At 42.9% G+C, this 20,481-nt stretch overlaps 2 protein-coding genes across 2 annotated transcripts in view; both read left to right on the top strand.

The window, feature by feature from the left end:
- Window positions 1-4,183, top strand: part of LOC123518431 — a 67,612-nt gene extending 63,429 nt beyond the window's left edge. The window contains exon 12 of the mRNA XM_045279246.1: window positions 251-4,183. Within this exon, the coding sequence (XP_045135181.1) occupies window positions 251-419 (169 nt within the window). The 3' untranslated portion in view covers window positions 420-4,183. The remainder of the gene's footprint in view (window positions 1-250) is intronic.
- On the top strand, window positions 580-20,481 carry LOC123517984. Its single transcript, XM_045278486.1, has 12 exons — window positions 580-653; window positions 1,355-1,465; window positions 2,133-2,185; window positions 2,509-2,620; window positions 3,773-3,783; window positions 3,916-4,124; window positions 4,571-4,794; window positions 11,514-11,668; window positions 14,877-14,947; window positions 15,200-15,274; window positions 17,103-17,291; window positions 20,198-20,481. Exons 1-11 carry the CDS (start codon window positions 580-582, stop codon window positions 17,289-17,291), a joined length of 1,284 nt encoding a protein of 427 aa, XP_045134421.1. The 3' UTR covers window positions 20,198-20,481.

Here is a 20,481-nt window from a genome sequence, read left to right on the forward strand (position 1 = left end):
GAGCGTGATGTCAGACTATATATATATTTTTTTTTATACCATGGATATATATGCAGTGGATACGGCAGTAAATCTCTAATCTTGAATGTAATTATCTTGTTTGATCTCTCTCAGCTCGACTCATATTATTTTGAGTTCCAACTATCCTTGTATTGTTCTTTCTTTTTTCTTTGGTGATTTTTCCTCATGACTCATCTTCACACTCAAAGAAAGACCTGAATGCTCTTATGACTTAGCCTTCTTCTCCCAGGAGTGACGAAGCAGTGGTGTGGGGACATCGGCACAGCAACACAGAGACCTTCTATCAAGTGAGCGCGGCACCCCGTCCCGGGCTGCCAATCCCCTCAGACGTGATGGCGAAGGTTCCTCATCGCGCTCGTCGTCGTCTAGACCGCGACCATAATATCACGCTGCTCTAGGTCACGCGGCACCTTCCAAGGGGACTCAGAAGACAACCCGTACAGATCTTCCTTCTCTTTTAACTGGGTTGTGAGCAAGGCAGTGTTGCTCGAGCCACGCCACCAAGCAGGAGTGGGTATCTTTTTTTTTCTTTTTTTGGTGGTGGTGATGATTATGGTCATGAGTTCAGAGGTGCTGATTCTGCAGGCTGGTGTCGTCAGCCGGAAGCAAACAGGGTATGATGCCGTCAGTGGGTGGGTGTTGAGTTACAGATGGTGCTGTTTAGCAGTGGTAATGGTGATAGAGGTGGTGATGGTGGCGTAACTTGTCCCTGTATGCAAAGTCAGACCCGTCCTCCCCCTTCTCACCAAAGTCACCTCATCTCCATCACCAATAGCAGCAGCCCCACCACGTCACCACAGTAACACTACACATTAGTGGAGCGCCATGCCCATAACTGTCATAGTTTTCCTTCTCACCGGGCGCTGGCTCAGGCAAGGCTCTCGTGCCCCTGGGGCGCTGTGAGATGGTGGGAACAAGGACATGAACCGACCAATTATGTCTACTTTAGTGACCCCTTTGTGCCCTCATTTATTGTGTACAGTTGAACATTGATGAATTTATTACCTAGTATTGTACAGCAGTATTGTCAAGTGTGTTGCTTCCTCTGATGTTTATAATGTTTTATGTTTTATATTGGAACCTTCCTATGTGGGATTATTGATGATAAGCAGAGATTATATACCATATGCTTTGAAATTGGTGGCGTGAAGACATTTTGGCCGAACAGGTAAGGTGGAATGTCCGAAGAAAAAGAAGTCGTAATAACACGGGAAAGTATTGTTGTTGTTGCGGTGAGTCCGTCCGGCCAACGGTCGGTTGGGCGGAGAGACACGTTCATTGTTCATCTTTACCACGAGTCCTGTAGCGTCCCTGAGTGAATGTTATTTTATAGCCTTGGAGAGTCCCGCGGGTCTGGGCGGCAGGGAAGGGCAGAGGACCGCGCCAGTGCACACCGCCACGACAACACACGACAAACCTCAGCATGTGTCATTATCACACTAAGGTCATTAATAAATTAATGATAATTCACACTGAGCACCTCATTTGATTCACACACACACACACACACACACACACACACACACACACACACAGGTGACATAGTGGATAAAGTGGTGAGCGTGGGATGGGGCAGACGTCCACGCGAAGGTTCGAATCCCACCACGTATCGCCTTGATAATTTGCCATTTGTCGAGTGGTTTAAAGTTACATACATGTCACCATGATATCCAGGTTCTAGGTGGTTACACCGAAGATGCGCTTGGATGGTGATATGGGCCCTAACATGGGTACCACTATGAATAAAATTACTTGCGCCACTAATGGGTGGAAGCCTAACAGCGGTTCCAATACCCTTCAAGTTACCTACAGGCGATATAGGCCAGGACATAAACACACACACACACACACACACACACACACACACACACACACACGGTTCTTCATTGGCTCCTCCATCTCCAGACCGCCCCACAACGACCCGCACGACTCTATACAAGTAGTTCACCTCGTCTTGCCAGTCGGGGACACGCGCCGGGCGAACGCACACCGGGACAAATTCACTATATATTTTCATTTTCATTTTTCTTATGTAATGTATTCGATTCTTTCAATTATTTCGTATCGACCGATTACTATTCAGACATTTTGTGTCTGCTGGAACGTTAAAGCCAGTCTCAGGATGGGTCGCCCAATGACACGAGTCCCTGGCTGGGCGTGGTAAGTGAGTCCCTCCATGTCAACACTCGAGTTCGCGCGTGATACAAACCGTCAGCGAGATTCGCCAAAGAGAGTCATGCCATACCACGGCCATCCATTCGGCAGATGATTATCTTGTTACATTAGACACTTTGTCACGTAACCCAGCGAAGTAACTTAAGCTTTTAAAGTTAACTAACTGCAAAATTACCAAGATTTGACATGAAATGCACACATATCGCTTCCTAAAGACCGTAACATCACTTGTGCCACACACGAACGTCGAAATCGAATCGCAAGAATCCGGAGCTTAACTTAAGGTATGGCTGCCCGTCCACCCGTCCCCAGCCCTCCACCTCTCCCTCCCGCTTCCCGTCCCGCCCCCCTCCTCCACATACTCCACGGCAGGAGGAGACAGAAAAGATCAGGCAGAGCTTTCGGAGGCCAACCGAGAGAAGCCGTAGGTGTGGGCGCGAGGCTGTGGGAGGGTCGTGGGGGAGGAGGAGGTCCCGGGTTGACCAAGCCTCGTCCATTCCCAAAGTCCATCCATGTGCCAAGTTGTTCACCTTCTCCTCGTCCTCCCCTATCTACCTTTCCTCTTCCCTAACCTTTCTCCTGTTCTCACCTTGTTTCTTTCTATAATCTTTCTTTTGCGTTTTCTTACGCTTTCCTCCTTACTTTCTTCTCTAGTTTTCCTAAAACTTTCTTCTCTCTCTTGGGATACTTTCACTTCTTTTTTTCGGTAGCATAGCATTTCTTGTGGTGCGTGTCAGCCTATTTCTCACTCTTCCTCAAATATGACTTACTTAGTACCTCCTCTTTTTTCCTGATCATCTGCTTCCCTTCCTTTCCACCTCCTTCTTCCTGATAAATATTTTTTTCTAGTGTCTCACAGACTCTTCTTCTTAGGCTCCTGTTCTTAGAATCCCTCCCGAAGTTGTCAGGTCCATTTTCAAACCCGCCCCTGGAGAATGCGGCTTCGCCCAAGCCTTAGAAGAAATTGGTTGCTGGAGCGGCTGAGTCAGGGTCATGTAAAATTGACCAGATATTGAGATACTTGAGTTGATCTCTGACTTATAAATCCAAAGCAGTTCACTTATTGGAAATTATTGGCTCTAAAACAATCTAAGGAAATATGACAAAGTAAAAATGTGTCTTGGGTTTATGCCGAGTTCTACTGGTGGTGGCGTCCTCAGCTTTCTCTCTCCTCCCACCCCGCCTGTAGTTCCCAGTGGTCATTGAGAACCTTCCTTCTCGCCACACTGGAGGCCAGTCATGCTTCGCTGCATCGCTGCGCCCCCTCGCGGACTGACCTCATTTTTGTCCTCGTTAGCGTTAGCCCTTGGAGCTGCTCGATAGCCATATGATGTTTTACTTCATTTTTCTGATTTATAGACGGAATTATTATCGTTATATATGCAGTAGGAGGTGTTTTTATGTGGCCAGTAATATTCACTGCTTCAATCTGTTGACTTGTGACTGTGACCGTTTAGATCAACCTTTACTTTAACCTTCCCTCCGTCACCCAGTAAGGATTGGTGTTGACTGCTGTTATTTTCCGTGTTCGAGGATGTAGATTTTTGCTGGTTTTAAGAAGCTGTTTTGCCATCAGCCAAGTGGGAGGTAAGCGCCATAGTCTTCTCTGTTTTGGGAATTAACTTAAGCTTCTCAGGAGGTGAAAAAAAAAAATATCCTCATGTCTCCTCTACTTCGTCTGGTTCCTCTAGTCTGACCCCTGACCTGACCTTCTGCCAGTGGGGGACCCTCGAGGCTCCTTAAGGTTTCCTACCTTGCGATGTTCCTCTCATTTGGGGCTTCACTCAGTCTGCTCAAGTGTTGCTCTATGTCTCTCCTCTCCCGGGCTCGTTGTGCCCCGAGGACCCTCCCTCCCTGTAGTGTCCTCACCTGGCTTCCTCTCGCCTAGGTCCTCCCTACAAGGGTCCCTCTCACTGGCAGCTTTCTGTGTCATGTACAACTTCTTTATATTGTGAATTATACACAATTAATAAATTCCTTTGATTTACAGGCCTTTGCATTTTATCTATACTTTGTTCGTTTGCATTTTATCTATACTTTGTTCGTTGTTCATAATATTGCACCTGTGCTTTTTAACTAGCTGAGGAAACACATAAGCAGGCTTAGATCTAAGTGCAGATACAATATAGAATAACAAACCCAAGAATACAGAAGTACGAGTGACTGTAATTGAATGTACGTACGTACTCCTGCACACGAACAAGGTCTATCCTTCAAAATTTTAACAAACTCTTGATCTGCATTGCACAGCTACCTTGCATCAGGGTTGAACCTTATCGTGCAAAAAAAAAAATGCTATAAAGACTAGTTTCGAAAATACTGAAGATAGTATTACTAGATTCGAATACTTGTTTTAATGCTGACTTGGAGGTAGCTAGCAGCTAGTAGATGGTTCAGAGCAAGGTTGGAATGGAAGACCAGTGTTGTTCTGCTGGTGACGACAGCGACAGGGTTTGTGTCGTCGTGCTTTTTGAAACCTATCCACTGTTCATTCCTTAGCATCCATTTCACCACCAGCCACGAGTCCTGCCACCATGCTGACCGCTCCACCTCCACTTGCTCCACCTGTCCCACCAGCTCCACCTGCTCAGTGTATGGGTGAGTCTAATAGAGTGGAAAGCAGGGACGTGATGGGACGATAATGGGGAGGATAATTTACTAGAAAGCTGTATAATAATATACTAAAGGGGTGACGTGATGTGTGGGTGAATGAGTGGATAGTGAAGGGTAGTTAATCAATGATGCGATAGTGTCATTAGTAATGGGACGATGATGGGATGGACAGGCTGTACTAGAAAGGTGTATCGTGCATTGAAGGAGTCACATGTGGGCAATTGGCTGGAGAAGGGTATATAGTTCATTAGGCGTAGTTATAATACGTCGGGTGGTTAAGTGTTATGCCACGTCCACACGGTCGAGTTGTGCCTTTACCGGGCAAAGTCTGTAGACTCTGCCCGCGAAGGTGTCCGCACGCTTGACGATGGTGGTTGGAGGTTATTTGGCCTTAAGCAGGAGTTATGAGTGAGTGGTTTAGTGTGGTATGATAACCATGGCGCGCACCATACTTCGAAAGAAGATAGTACTTTATAGCATTATAATTTCTGCCTACATTAAAAAAAGAAAAACAGAAGATGACGGAGACAGGTTTGGTCCAGGAGAGGTTGCAAAGACGTGAGACAATGGGAAGCTCTGTGACAATTCTACGTGAACTGCAGTATGAAAATGAACATTTGTTCCGCAATTACATGAGGATGAACATCAAGTTTTTATGTTCTGTCGAAAGTGGAGTCATGCATACAGAGGCAAGAGGCAATAATGAGGAAAAGCATTGCACCAATAGCACTTCTGGAGACAACTGTCAGATACCTGGCTATTGGGTGTTCCTACACATCACTGTATTGAGCTCATTTCGCTCTGATGTTGTTTCCTGAGAGAATTTGATTTCTTTTTCACATCACTCTCACTCCTGCTTGTTGTCTGTGCTATGTGTTTCAGAGCTGCAGCTCGTTTGTCTCTATTCTTATAATCAACACACCTCACATTCCATAAACATTCGTGCGTTCTCTATAAATCAACCGATGTTACTGTGTCTTGTCGAGACCAGTGTACACTAGTACTTGGTGTGGACATGGTGTTAACTTTGGTCAGTACTGAGTGGATGTGCGTTTGGTAGTAATGTCAGATCTCCATCCACTGCCTGCAATTGGCGCCGGGAACGGACAGTTTGATGGTTTGCTCGCTGAAATTGCCCGTTGACGAGCAAAGCCCTCATGCCCGGCGAACAGTCCTCGACCGTGTGGACGTGGCATTACTAGTGGATGGTGCCATATGACCCCTGGTTGTGGCAACGCTTCATCTCGGTAAGTGGCTCAGTAATGCGATAGTGGAATACCACATTACAAGGTGGCCGTCATGGAGTCCTCTCAGTGTTATTAGCCTGCTGCTACTGCACCACCTTGCCAGAACAGTCGCTGAGTTGCAGTAGGCCTATTCATGCAACCTAGTAAGTGAAGGTAAGTAAAAAGGTGATCCCTGCAACGGCTATCACTTTGCATCTGCGTCAAGTTACACAGTATACTCGTATAGTTACAGTTATTACATACGCTGCCCTACCCGATATATTGTTACATAATAATTAGTGTGTTCAGGTATAGCCTAGTTTGTACAGCATTCTGAATCGCTTTGTTCTTTCACCATCACTGCTTTCCAAAGGTTATAGTTGAAGATATTCGTGTTTTTTAAAAGTATTTTATGGTTCAGGTGAGAGATTGGCAAGATTTCTATCTTATTAAACGGAAAAACTGTCTTGAAAACCCGGCTAGTTGTCTCTGTGGCCATGAAGAATTGTCGTGGTGAGAAAATAAAGTGTTTTTGAGATGTTTTTATGGTTCAGCTGATAGATTGGCAAGATTTCTACTTTATTAAAAGTAGAAACTGTCTTGAAAACCTGGCTAATCATCTTGGGAAATTGTCACAGTGAGAGAATAAAGTGTTTTTAAGAGTACATTTATGGTTTTGGTGAAAAATTAGCAAGATTTATATTTTATTAAAACAAAAACTGTCTTGAAAACCTGACTAGTTACCTCTGTGGCCATGGAAAATTGTTATAGCGAGAGGAGAATGCGTTTCTAAACATGTGCTACTAGTGTTCAAAGTAGTATTCATCCAGTTACATAAGGTGTACTGTTACAAGATATTATATTGAACTCTCTTTTATATAGTGAATGATAAGAAAAAGATGGAGATAGTCTTTGCAACACATAACGTCATCAGCTGACACTTTTAGTAAACACCTCTTCCCCCTCCACCCCCTCTCTCTCTCTCTCTCTCTCTCTCTCTCTCTCTCTCTCTCTCTCTCCTCGCCTGTCTTGAATCACTTCATTATTGAGGGCGGCTGCTGCGGCGTATGGGCTGACTGGAGAAGTCTGGGCGTAAGCGTGGGCGGGACAGGTGTGGGCTGCCGTGGGCGTGTAGCTGATGACGCAGCCCATAGATAGATAGATAGATAGATAGATAGAGAGAGAGAGAGAGAGAGAGAGAGAGAGAGAGAGAGAGAGAGAGAGAGAGAGAGAATAGTGGGCTTTGATAAGACAGTTTTAGTTTTCCTCTTCCTTCTATTCTTACCGGTTCTCTCACTCACTCACTCACTCACCTACCTGTATCCTGTCCTCCACCACCTCTATCACCACCATCAGTTCCTCCCTCAACTACGGACACAAACACGTCTTGAAGGAAAGTCCGCCCCCCAGAATCACCTCACCTGCAGATCTAAACATTTGAGATGTTGGCCATAAGACATGTTACCAAGCCCCGTAACTTACTTAGTCCAACATCGTTGAACAGATTCCAAAAGAGTCAGATCCATGATATGAGTTACGAAAAGATTAACCATGAAGGAAGGAGACCGGCACAGAGTGGATTCCAGAAGTGAGTTTGCTAATCCGGCAGCTTTAGAAACCAAGGATTGAATATGAATGTGTAACTGAATGTAAGGGAGATTTGAGTATATACTGGGTATTTCTAGTGAGTTTTGTGTGCTTGGTGTCATTTTGAGGTGTTGCATGGTGTTTTAAGTATGTTTTGGTTAATTGTAAGTGTTCTAAGTGGTTTGGGTGTGTGGGGGGGTGTCTTGGTTGTGTGTAGGAGTGATTTTGGTGTATATTTGGTGTTTCTAATGAGTATAGGTAGTGTTTGGGGGCATTTTGAGGTGTTCAATGGTGTTTTGAGTGTTGTAAGTGATTTGTGTATACATAATTTGGGTATGTGAGGTTGATGTGAGTATATATTTGGTATGTGTTTCTGGTGAGTTTTGTGATTAATGTCATTTGGAGGTGTTGCGTGTTTTGATTGTGTTTTGGGATACAACTGAGTGTTTTAAGTGGGTTAGGGGTATGTGGGGTGTGTTGAGTGTGTGTGGGGATGATTTTGGTGTATACAGAATGTGTCTAGTGAGTTTTGGTTGTGTTGTGGGGTATTTAGAGGTGTTCATGGTACTTTGAGTTTGTTCTGGGTTTTGAGTGTTTTAAGTGGTTTGTGTGTGGGGGGGGGTCGTGGGTGTGTGTAGGAGGGCATTTTAAGACAGGCTGGCATGTTTTGAGGGCATTTTAAGACAGTTTTGCATGTTTTGAGGGCATTTTGATTAAGTCAGCTTGGCATGTTTTGAGATGATTTTAAGACAGTTTGATTAAGATTGTATCGACATTATGAAGGGTCTATGGAGGTTAGAAGATTAATGGCCACAGTCTTCACTATTTCAATCCCCCCCACATACGCTGTATCAAAGCATTGAAACAAAAGTCAAAATATCGACATTAGAAAAAAAAAAAAAGAAAAGAGAAACTAAACCAAACACTTTGTAAAAATATAAACTACAAACTATAAATAATTAGCAAAACAATAACAAAAATTCCCTGAAAATAAATAAAGAGATATAAGTGACAAACAATAAAATATCGACATTAGAAAAAGAAAAAAAGAAACTAAACCAAAATTAACAAAAAAAGAAAATAGATAAAACAGTAAAACAACAAAAAATTCCCCAATCAGCTGAAAAACAATAGAGATATAAAAGTTTTAATCATTAAAATATCATTATTACAAAAAAAAAAAAAAAAGATAAACCATAACTGACATAAAACAAACTGAAAATAAAAAAACGAATAAATTAATAATGACAAAATGTGTAACTAAGCAAAAGTAAGAGAAAATAAAAAATACAAAGCGTTTCGTAGTCCCTAATGGCGGAAGAGGAAGGCGATCAGCTGTGTGTGTGATCCAGCCTGACACCCCAGAACACCTGCTGTTGCACTGCCCACGGCACCACTCACACCGTGTGGCCCTCCTCCACTCACTTTCTGCCATTCACCCACACAGGTCAACACTGACTGACCTCCTGGGTGGCTGCACAAATACCTATCAGGCTTTCAAGACACTCAACCTCACCAGGACCTTTCTACACAAAACAAATCAACTTCACCGCATATAGCCTGACAACATCACCTCCGCATCCCGGACCTTTGGGGCACTAGAGGCTGTGACACACAGCCTGCACGGCCCCGACAAATCCCCAAGAAGAAGAAAGGTGTGTGTGTGTGTGTGTGTCCAGTAACCTTGATTCAGACGTCATTTCAAGAGATTAAAAAATAAACCTTGGCGCCGAGGAGAAGGCACCGCAGTGACTCTCCCACACACAGGCTTTAAAGACTCTCAACCTCACCAGGACCTTCCTACAGAAAACAAATCAGCTCCACATCATATAGCCTGAGCCTCTGTATCTTATCTCATCCTCTTCCTACATTGTTAACACTAATGTGACATGATTACGTCTTCCCATAGGACTAAGGTATTGTATTCTGGAATGGGGGCTCTGGTTTCTTTGTGAATAGTAAGTCAAGCAATGATGGTTCTTCTTTCCCCCGTGCAACTACCATGTTGACTCTTCCACCCACTGATCCATTGTATTTACCATAGTCAACTGTAACACCTCCTCGCTCCATTGTCCAGCATTACCCATTACTTCCATCATTCTCCAGTTTACTGTTTTACAGTTAAAAACTCCTACTAATAGTAAGTATTCTTCCATCTTTTCTTATCATATTATCTTGGCACTTAATCACCTCGCTGGTAAAATTCTAGTTTCTGCCCATACTCCCCCCTCCACGCCCCCAACAAGCTTGGTTTTGGGTGGGGTACATGAAATGCATCGGAAATGCGTATTTTTTTTGCGTAAAATGGAAAAATTCATATTAAAAAGTCTACGGAATTTTCATTACAAGTGTCCTAATTTTACTAATTTCGGTAATTCTTTACAATACATCCGTCCCCCTATTCTCTACCCGCAACCCCCTAACCCCTCCAACAAGCTTGGGGGCCTGTGGGGTATTGGGGGTTTTAGGGGTGGGAGGCATATTAAAGTGATATATGGACTTTGAAAAATCAAGGTAAATTTCCCCATATGTTCGAAAATATCCCTAAATATAGGGAAGTTTTACATAACCCTCCCCCCTACAACACTAACATAAACCTAACATAACATAACCTAACCAGGGGTTCCGGACCCTGCCTACAAAACTAACCTAACCCTAACATAGACCGAACCTAACCTAATTCCCCCTACAACACTAACCCTAACCTAACCTAATTCCCCCTACAACACTAACCCTAACATAAACCTAACCTAACGTAACCTAATCTAACCGCGGACACCCCCCTACAACACTAACCTAACCCTAACATAAACCTAACCTACCATATCCTTGCTTTGGGGCAGCTTCCTTCCCCCCACACCGGTTCTCTTATAGCTTCACACATATGCCCTACCTCTACCAATACCCTCCTCACAATACCTTAACGAAAGGATGAAGGTCCTGGCTGGGCCTCTTCTTGATTGTACACTGACTTGCACCGCAGGAACAATGATTTCCCAGTAATCAAATTCGCAACCTTTACAACTAGTGTCACTGGTGGCCATGGCTGAACTGCGCACACAGATGTCTTTGTGCACCTGTCTGCCCAGCTGTGCCCCGCCTACGAATACATATAGCAAATTCCCTTTGGCGCAGCTCGTGGTGTTAAGAGGTGGTGGCACGTCATTGGACAAAAGAACTATAGACACAATAAGAATCCTATTCACCAGTTAACCACAAACCCCAGCTAGAAACAAATGCAAGTCAGTATACTGCTCATTTCCGAGTGTGATGGAGCTCCGTGGCTTCTTGTTGGCGTCATCAATGTCATGAAACTTGTAATGAAAATTCCGTAGACTTTTTAATGGAATTTTTCCATTTTATGCAAAAAATACGCATTTCCGATGCATTTCATGTACCCCACCCAAAACCCCCGCATTCCAACCTGTCCCCAAGCTTGTTGAGGGTGGAGGGAGAGTATGGGCAGAAACTAGAATTTTACCCTCTCTTTGCATATCCTTATGTTCCTCAGTTCTCCATGTATTTGTTTTAGGTGGCACATACATAACTATGATTTTCCTTTTTTTTAGTTTCTCTGTTTTGATTGTTATTCCCATTACTACCACCATACTATCACCATATTGTGTGTGTGTGTGTGTGTGTGTGTGTGTGTGTGTGTGTGTGTGTGTGTGTGTGTGTGTGTGTGTGTGTGTGTGTGTGTGTTATGTGCCCAAGGGAGGGGCCATCAGCATCCTTAATGTTGTAATATGACGTGTAGCTTCTTAACAAAATGCTGATTAATGGATGCTGATCTATCTGACAATGCAGTTTTTGTGCTGCAGGGGACATTTGGTGGTGTTTGGCAGTGTTTTAGTGGTGTTTGTTTCTGACAATGCATTGTTTGTGTTGCAGGAACTGGGGTGAGGATGCAGTGCAGTGTGGGAGGTGCAGCAGGGAAGATTGGGTGGCTGCATTGCTGCATTGCTACACTGGTACACTTTGTATGTACACTTGGATACACACAGGCTGCACACACTCACTGGTGGCCACAGGAGTGGAGGCACCAGGTAATGACTCGCTCTTCTTGTCTTGGTGACATTGGAAACATTGAATTATACCTGTACAATAAGGTAATTACATAGCTATACAATGAATTATACAGATATACAATAAGCTAATTACATAGGTATACAGTATTTAGTCTATAAAGTTGTATATCTGTAGCTTTTCAGGCAAACTTAATTTAATATTTATCTATGAGTGATAGTAATGGAATAAAAACTGTAATAATGAAAAGTAAGTCAGAGCATTGCTCCAAAACCTAACTTAGGCTAATCTAACCAAACCTAACTTAACATAACCTAACCCAATTTAACCTAACCTAACCAAATCTAACCTCACCTCACCTCACCTCACCTGACCTAACCTAACCTAACGTTCTTGCTGCGTAGCTGTGGTGGCGAGTGGACGTGTTGTGTGTGCGCTCTGTTTTTGGCTGTTTTTATAGTTAGTGAGTGGTGTTTGTGCTTGGTGTCTGTGTGTGGTGCTTTTGAGTGTTAGTGAAGTGAAAGTGTGTACTGCAAGTGTTAGATTAGAGTGAAATAGTGGTTAGAATCAGTGTTTGTGAGTTAAAAGTATTTTGGTAGAGCGAGGAGACTAGGCTTGTAACCGTCAAGTTGACCTTGAAAGAGGATTAGTTGACCTCACTTAGGCCCCCACCACCGCGGTTCCCCACCCGCCGTCACCAAGTATTTTTATTTGTTTGTTAGCTTTAGTGTTCTTGTGAGTTAACAGATTGTAAATTAGTATGGCGGTAGCTACTGAGGTATATCAGAGTGTGATTGAGTGCGTGAAAGAGAGTGTTGAGGTGGGATTGGGTGAGTTTGTTGTGTGTGAGATGTGTGGGCATGACAGGAAGGTCGTTGACTTTTCTGAGTGTATGGTGTGTAGGCTCAAGAGCGAGAATTTAGTTCTTTCTCTTGAGCACCGAGAATTGCGAGAGGAAATGAGAAAGCTAAGTGAGGGGAAAAGTGCGAACGAAGTTCTCATCTTTGAGTTGAAGGAGGAGGTTAAGAGGCTTGGGGAGGCAGTGGAAAAAATTAGGCAGGAGATCAGTGTTAGGCCGAAGGTTGGACCTTCTGAGGGCGACAGGGTGGCTTGGCCCTCTGTCGGGAAGAGCAGAGTGGGGAAGAGGGAGCAGGCGAGCCAGACTGGGAAAGATAGTAGTCAGGATGGGCAGAGATGGCAGGTTGCGAGGGGAAGGAAAGCAGAGGCAGTTAGGGAGGATAGGACTAAACCTGTTGAGTGTGAAAATAGGTTCGGTTTGTTGGAGGGGGAGGGGGAGAGTGAGAGTGGAATGAATGAGGTGGTTGTGGTGAGTGAAAGGAGAGAGAAGGGGGTAGAGGAGAGGAGGAGGAGGGTTGTGCCTAGCACACCTCAGGTGTGTGTGGTGGGTGACTCTCAGGTTAGGTACTTAGCACTTTCTGTGGGAAAGACAGGGATAGGAGGATGAACGTGTGTATGCCTGGTGCAGGTGTGAAGGCAGTGAGTGAGGAGGTGCAGAAGGTGTTTGATAAGGTACCACATAGGAGGCTAGTGTACAAATTGAGGCTACATGGGATAGGGGGTAGGTTAGTTGATTGGTTTAGTGAATGGCTTTCTGATAGGAAACAGAGAGTAGTATTAAATGGGGCAATGTCTGAGTGGAAGGAAGTGGTTAGTGGGGTACCCCAAGGATCAGTGCTAGGACATCTTCTTTTCTTGGTGTACATTAACAATTTAGATATGTGAATTACTAGCAAAGTATCAAAGTTTGCAGATGATACTAAGATAGCATGTGCAGTACAGGGTGAAAAGGACAATTACAGAATACAACAAGACCTGGACAGGCTGATATCATGGGCAGACAGGTGGCAGATAAAGTTTAATTCTAAAAAGTGTCAGGTTATGCATTTAGGTAAAAACAACACAAACTTTAGCTATGAGATGGAGGAATGTTGGCTAGAGGCAGTAGAGGAGGGGAAAGGATTTAGGAGTAGTGATAGACAGGACTATGAAATTTTCAAAGCAATGTTTAGAAGCAAGAAATAGGGCAAATAGGATCCTGGGTTTTATAAATAGAAATGTTAGTTATAAAAGTAAGGAAGTGGTGTGTAGCTTATATAATTCCTATGTTAGGCCCCATTTAGAGTATTGCATACAGGCCTGGTCACCCCATTATAGGCAGGATATCAACATGTTAGAAGCAGTTCCAGAGAAGAGCAACTAGGATGATACCAGCATTAAAGTGCCTGGAGTATAGAGATAGATTAAACATGTTTTCATTTGAGAGGAGATGTATAAGAGGGATATGATAGTTATTTAAAATGTTCTCAGATACAAACTACATAGATGTGAGATCTTTCTTTACCTTAGAGGAGGGAAGTAGGACTAGAAATCATGGCAGGAAGATTAGAAAGCAAGGCTGCAGGTTAGATATAAGAAAATATTTCTTTAGTCATAGGGTGGTAGACTTCTGGAATGCATTGCCAGAGAGGGTTGTAAATAGCACTAGTTTGACAATGTTTAAAAACAGATTAGATAAGCACTTAAATTTATTAGATTTATAATTATGTATAGCGCTGCATGATAGTTTTTATAAGAAATTTACTATAGTTAAACAAGACATGATCCCCATGTATGGGGATCACAGATTGTAGAGGAATTCGCTGCAGGACTTAGCCCAGTTAATGGGCCAAATATTTAGAATTAGTATATACACTTAACCCTCGGCTATCGCGCCCAATTGGGGCCGAAATAGTCGCGCTATAGCCGAAAACGCAATAGCCGAATTGATCTTGGCGGGATCTTTAAGTACTGATGACGAGGTCGCTGTGCGACTAATACAGGATAACCTAGATGGGCCCTGGTGGCCCTTTGTTATCCTATTATTTATGTTAAGTTATGTTAATCTAACCTAACCTAACATAACATAACCAAATCTAACCTAATCTGACCTAACCTAATTAATAGTAATGGAATAAAAACTGTAATAATGAAAAGTAAGTCCGGGTGTCGCTCATAAACAGTGTTGTGTCTGGTATCAGTGAACAAGTTTGTGCATTTTTCTGTACCTCACAACTCTTAATGATGTATATGACATTTTATAGCGTTTTTCTGCTTAAATCTCTCTCTCTCTCTCTCTCTCTCTCTCTCTCTCTCTCTCTCTCTCTCTCTCTCTCTCTCTCTCTCTCTCTCTCTCTCTCTCTCTTATTAATCTAGTTTTATTTATTTCAGATTGTGTTAAGGTATGGAGAAAGACAGATCAAAACAAGAGGAGGAAGAGGAAGAGGATCGAGGAGGATAAGGTAGAGGGAGATAAGAAGAGGGGGAGAAGAAAGAAGGAATGAACAAAAAAAGAAAAGGTAAAATAAGAATAAATATGTAGTCATTTTATAAAGTTTTCTACTTAAATTCTCTCTCTCTCTCTCTCTCTCTCTCTCTCTCTCTCTCTCTCTCTCTCTCTCTCTCTCTCTCTCTCTCTCTCTCTCTCTCTTGGCATTATACTATTACTATTACTATATCAGTATGACCTATGTGACCTCTTACCTTTGCCTCAGGACTTGCTGGACAGTGACCTACCTCACTGTAACCCAAAAGGAGGTGGCCACTCAATGCTGAGGTCACACAGGCAGGTGAGTGGTGTGCTGTGTTGTGTGGTGTGGTGTTTTTAGGTTTTGAGGGTATTTTAAGACAGTTTGGCATGCTTTGAGGATATTTTTCAGACAGTTTGGCATGTTTTAAGGATGTTTTAAAAGAGTTTGGCAGGTTTCTAGGCCATTTTAAGACAGTGTGGCATGTTTGAGGGCATTTTAAGACAGTTTACCAGGTTTTGAGGGTATTTTAAGAGAGTTTGACCTGTTTTGAGAACATTTTGAAACAGTTTGGCATATTTTTTTAGGGCATATTAAAAATATCTCAGCATGTTTTTAGGTCATTGTAAAAGAACTGGGCATGTTTTGAGTATTTGAAAGGTTTTAAGGACATTTTAATAGTTTGGCATGTTTTGAGAGCATATTAAGACAGGTTGATATGTTTTGAGAGCATTTTAAGAGTTTGACATTTTGAGGGCATTTTAAGACAGTTTGGCACATTTTGAGGGCATTTTAAGACAATTTGGCATGTTTGAGGGCATTTCAAGATAGTTTGGCATGCTTTGAGGGCATTTTAAGACACATTAGCATGTTTTGATGGCATGTTAAAACAGTTTGGCATGTTTTGAGGATATTTTAAAACAGTTTGGCATGGTTTGAGGACATTTCCAGACAGTTTAACATGTTTTGAGAGCATTTTGAGATAGTTTAGTTGTTTTGAGGGCATTTTAAGAGTTTAGTATATTTTGAGGGCATTTTAAGACAGTTTGACTTGTTTTAAGGGCATTTTACAGCCACTTTGGCATGTTTTGAGGGCATTTTAAAAGTTTGGCATGTTTTAAATACATTTTAAGACAGTTTGGCAGGTTTTGAGAGCATTTTAAGACAGTTTGGCATGTTTTGAGAGGATTTTAAAAATTTGGCATGTTTCAAGGGTATTTTAAGACTGGCATGTTTTGAGGATAATTTAAGACAACTTGGCATGTTTTGAGGACATTTTAAGACAGTTTGACATGTTTTGAGAGCATTTTGAGATAATTTGGCATGTTTTGAGGGCATTTTAAGAGTTTGGCATATTTTGAAGGCATTTTAAGACAGTTCAGCTTGTTTTGAGGACATTTTTAGAGTTTTACTTTTTTTGAGAGCATTTTAAGACAGTTTGGTAGGTTTTGAGAGTTTTTAAGAGTTTTGTATGTTTTGAAGGCATTTTAAGATAGTTTTGGGTTTTTTAAAGGCATCTTAAGACAGTTTGGCATGTTTTGAGGGAATTTCAAGAGTTTGGCATGTTTTGAGGGCATTTTTAAAACAATTTGGTAGTTTTGAGGTCAATGGTGATGGTGTGGTGTAGTTGGGTTGGGTTGTTTTGGGTTGGGTAAAGGTTAGGTAAGGTTAGATTGGATTTTTTAAAGGTTAGGTTAGAATATGTTAAGATAAGGGTACGTTAGGTAAAGGTAAGTCAAGATAAGGTTAGGTTAGGTTGGGTTGTGTTGTGTTGACTTTCTTTAGGGTAAAGTAAGATAAGGTAAGGTCAGGTTAGGTTTGGGTTACATTGGGTTAAGTTCACAGTTCAGTTCAGTTTAGTTTTGTTTTAGTTTGGTTAGGTTTGGTTCTGTTTAGTTCAGTTAGGTTAGGTTGGGTTGGATTCAGTTCACTTCAGTTAGGTTTCGTTCAGTTCAGTTAGGTTAGGTTCAGTCCAGCTCAGTTAATTTATGTTTGGTGTGTGTTTGTGTGTGTGTGTGTGTGTGTATCTTATAAGACTCATGGTGTAAGTGTCACCTCTTAAGTGGCAAGGAATTATGGAATGGAACAACCTTTTCTTGTAAGCTTTGCCGACTTCTTCATTTTTCTAATGTCATTGCTTCTCTTCCAGGTTGCACAAATTAACTGGCTGAAAGACAAGAAAAGCAAGGAAGACAATCATTGTAGAAATGTCAGTCAGTCAGTCAGTCTATTAGGCAGTCAGTCAGTCAGGCAACCAGCCAGCCAGCCAGCCAACCAGCCAACCAACCAACCAACCAACCAACCAACCAACCAACCAGCCAGCCAGCCATTCATTTAGGTGTGTGCATCATTACATCATTATTGGTCCATATTTTCCTTCTGGAATTGGACAGCTTATGAATACGTATTTCCCACTTAACCCTTAAAGCACGGCTGTACACAATTGTAGACATCTGATGTGTGGCCTCACAGCACGGCTGTACACAATTGTGGACATTTGGCACATGGGCTCACAGCGTGGCTCTACTCAATTATGGACATCTGGTGTGTGGCCTCACAGCACGGCTGCACACAATTGTGGACGTCTGGTGTGTGGGCTCACAGCACGACTGTACACAATTTTGGACATCTGGTGTGTGGGCTGACAGCATAACTGTACTCAATTATGGACAATTTGTGTGTGGGTTCACAGCACCTATACACAATTGTGGACATCTGGTGTGTGGGCTCACAGCACGGCTGTACACAGTTGTGGACATCTGGTGCATGGGCTCACAGCATGGCTGTACACAGTTGTGGACATCTGGTGTGTGGGCTCACAGCACAGCTGTACACAACTGAGGACATATGGTGGGTTCACAGCACAGCTGTACACAATTGTGGACATCTGGTGCATGGGCTCACAGCACGGCTGTACTCAGTTATGAACATCTGGTGTGTGGGCTAACAGCATGGCTGTACACAATTGTGGACATCTGGTGTGTGGGTTCACAGTGCAGCTGTACACAATTGTGGACAATTTGTGTGTGGGTTCACAGTACGGCTGTACACAATTGTGGACATCTGGTGCATGGGCTCACAGCACAGCTGTACACAATTGTGGACATATGGTGCATGTGGGCTCACAGCATGGCTGTACACAGCTGTGGACATTGGTGCATGGGCTCACATCACGGCTGTACACAATTGTGGACATATGGTGTGTGGGTTCACAGCACGGCTGTACACAGCTGTGGACATTGGTGCGTGGGCTCACAGCATGGCTGTACACAATTGTGGACATCTGGTGTGTGGGCTCACAGCATGGCTGTACACAATTGTGGACATTTTGGTGTGTGGGCTCACAGCATGGCTGTACACAATTGTGGACATTTTGGTGTGTGGGCTCACAGCATGGCTGTACACAATTGTGGACATTTTGGTGTTTGGGCTCACAGCATGGCTGTACACAATTGTGGACATTTTGGTGTGTGGGCTCACAGCATGGCTGTACACAATTGTGGACATCTGGTGCATGGGCTCACAGCACGGCTGTACACAATTGTGGACATCTGGTGTGTGGGTTCACAGTGCAGCTGTACACAATTGTGGACATCTGGTGTGTGGGTTCAGAGTGCAGCTGTACACAATTGTGGATATCTGGGGTGTGGGTTCACAGCGCAGCTGTACACAATTGTGGACATCTGGTGTGTGGGTTCACAGTGCAGCTGTACACAATTGTGGACATCTGGTGTGTGGGTTCACAGTGCAGCTGTACACAATTGTGGATATCTGGTGTGTGGGTTCACAGCACAGCTATATACAATTGTGGATATCTGGTGTGTGGGTTCACAGTGCACAATTGTGGACAAGGCATTTTTTTTAATTAATGCACTGTGAAATTATTTTTGTTTGTCGTCAATGCCATTAAACATGTTATTGTCTTTCAAACAATACTAAGCCACACTCCTTACACTCACCAGTTGTCAACCACACCAAGCCACACTCTTACATTCACCAGTTGTCAGGCACTCCAAGCCACACTCCCTACACTCACCAGTTGTCAGGCACACCAAGCCACACTCCCTACACTCACCAGTTGTCAGGCACACCAAGCCACACTCCCTACACTCACCAGTTGTCAGCCACACCAAGCCACACTCCCTACACTCACCAGTTGTCAGGGACATCAAGCCACACTCCCTACACTCACCAGTTGTCAGACTACAGGTTGTGCTAACTCAGAGAAAACCTAACCTAACCAATAACATCAGGAAAGGCTTATAAATTAATGACATATAAGTAGAATTAGACCAGACATTGAAAAGTACCTTCATTAGCAATCACAGCAATACCACCCTGACTTACTGTAGTGGTAATGGATATGAAAGTTGGTTGCCAGTGATTTACCATGGTACTTCATTCAGTAACCTGAGGGAATTAGGAGAAAAGATACAGCAGGTTGAAGTGAGGTTTGTTTTTGTGTGACTATGCCCACGTGGGAGGCCAGGCACAGTAAAACAAATCTTTATGGATTTGTAGTTGTACACAGTCTGTTCATTAGTGTTCATTGTCTTATCATAGTGAAACTGTCTTAGAATATCCTCAAAACATGCCAAGCTGTCTTAAAATTCCCTCAAAACATGCCCTCCAATCATGCCAAGCTGTTTTAGAATAATCTCCAAACATGCTGAGCTGTCTTAAAATGCCCTCAAGACATGCCAAGCTCTCTTAAAATACAATCCAAATATGCCAAGCTATCTTAAAATGCCCTCAAAACATGCCAGACTATCTTAAAATGCCCTCAAAATATGCCAAGCTATCTTAAGATGCCCTCAAAACATGCCAAACTTTCTTAAAATGCCCTAAAAATGCCAGTCATAAAATGTCCTCAAAACATGGCAAGGTGTCTTTAAATGCCCTCCAAACATGCCATACTATCTTAATCTTCTAACCTTCATATACCCTTGATGATATCAATAAAATGGTCAAATGGTGTACAAAATTCAAGGTAAAAATGTGTCCCAGTACTGAAGGGGTAAATTTCATCATAATCAACATTTACTCTTAGTTTGCCTATACTAATTAACCCTAACCTAATCAAACTATCTTGATCCGCACACTATCCTTTGATTGGTGTTGCTGCAAATAGTGTGATGTGATGTTCCTCCGAGTGTATACGTGGCTGGCCGTCATTTGTAAACACACCATACAAAATTGTAAAGGTTACTCAATGTAAACAGCATTCATCTCATTTCATTACAGGAAAGTCAAGTCAAGAGTCCCTGAATACTGCTAAGGAGATATACTGATGGCAAGAACACTACCAGGAAGGCAAACCATAACACAAGATGTGGAGTCATGAGCAACATCATAAGTACAAGACAAGACATGGAGCGATGAAGAACAGTTAGGCTAGGTTAGGTTAGGCGTTGAACAACACCCAAAGTACAAAACAAACTCTCTTAAAATGCCCTTAGAATATGCCAAACTGTCTTGAAATACCCTCAAAACATGCCAAACTGTCTTAAAATGTCTTCAAAACATGC

The sequence above is a fragment of the Portunus trituberculatus genome, chromosome 43, assembly GCF_017591435.1.
Source record: "Portunus trituberculatus isolate SZX2019 chromosome 43, ASM1759143v1, whole genome shotgun sequence".
Taxonomy (NCBI): domain Eukaryota; kingdom Metazoa; phylum Arthropoda; class Malacostraca; order Decapoda; family Portunidae; genus Portunus; species Portunus trituberculatus.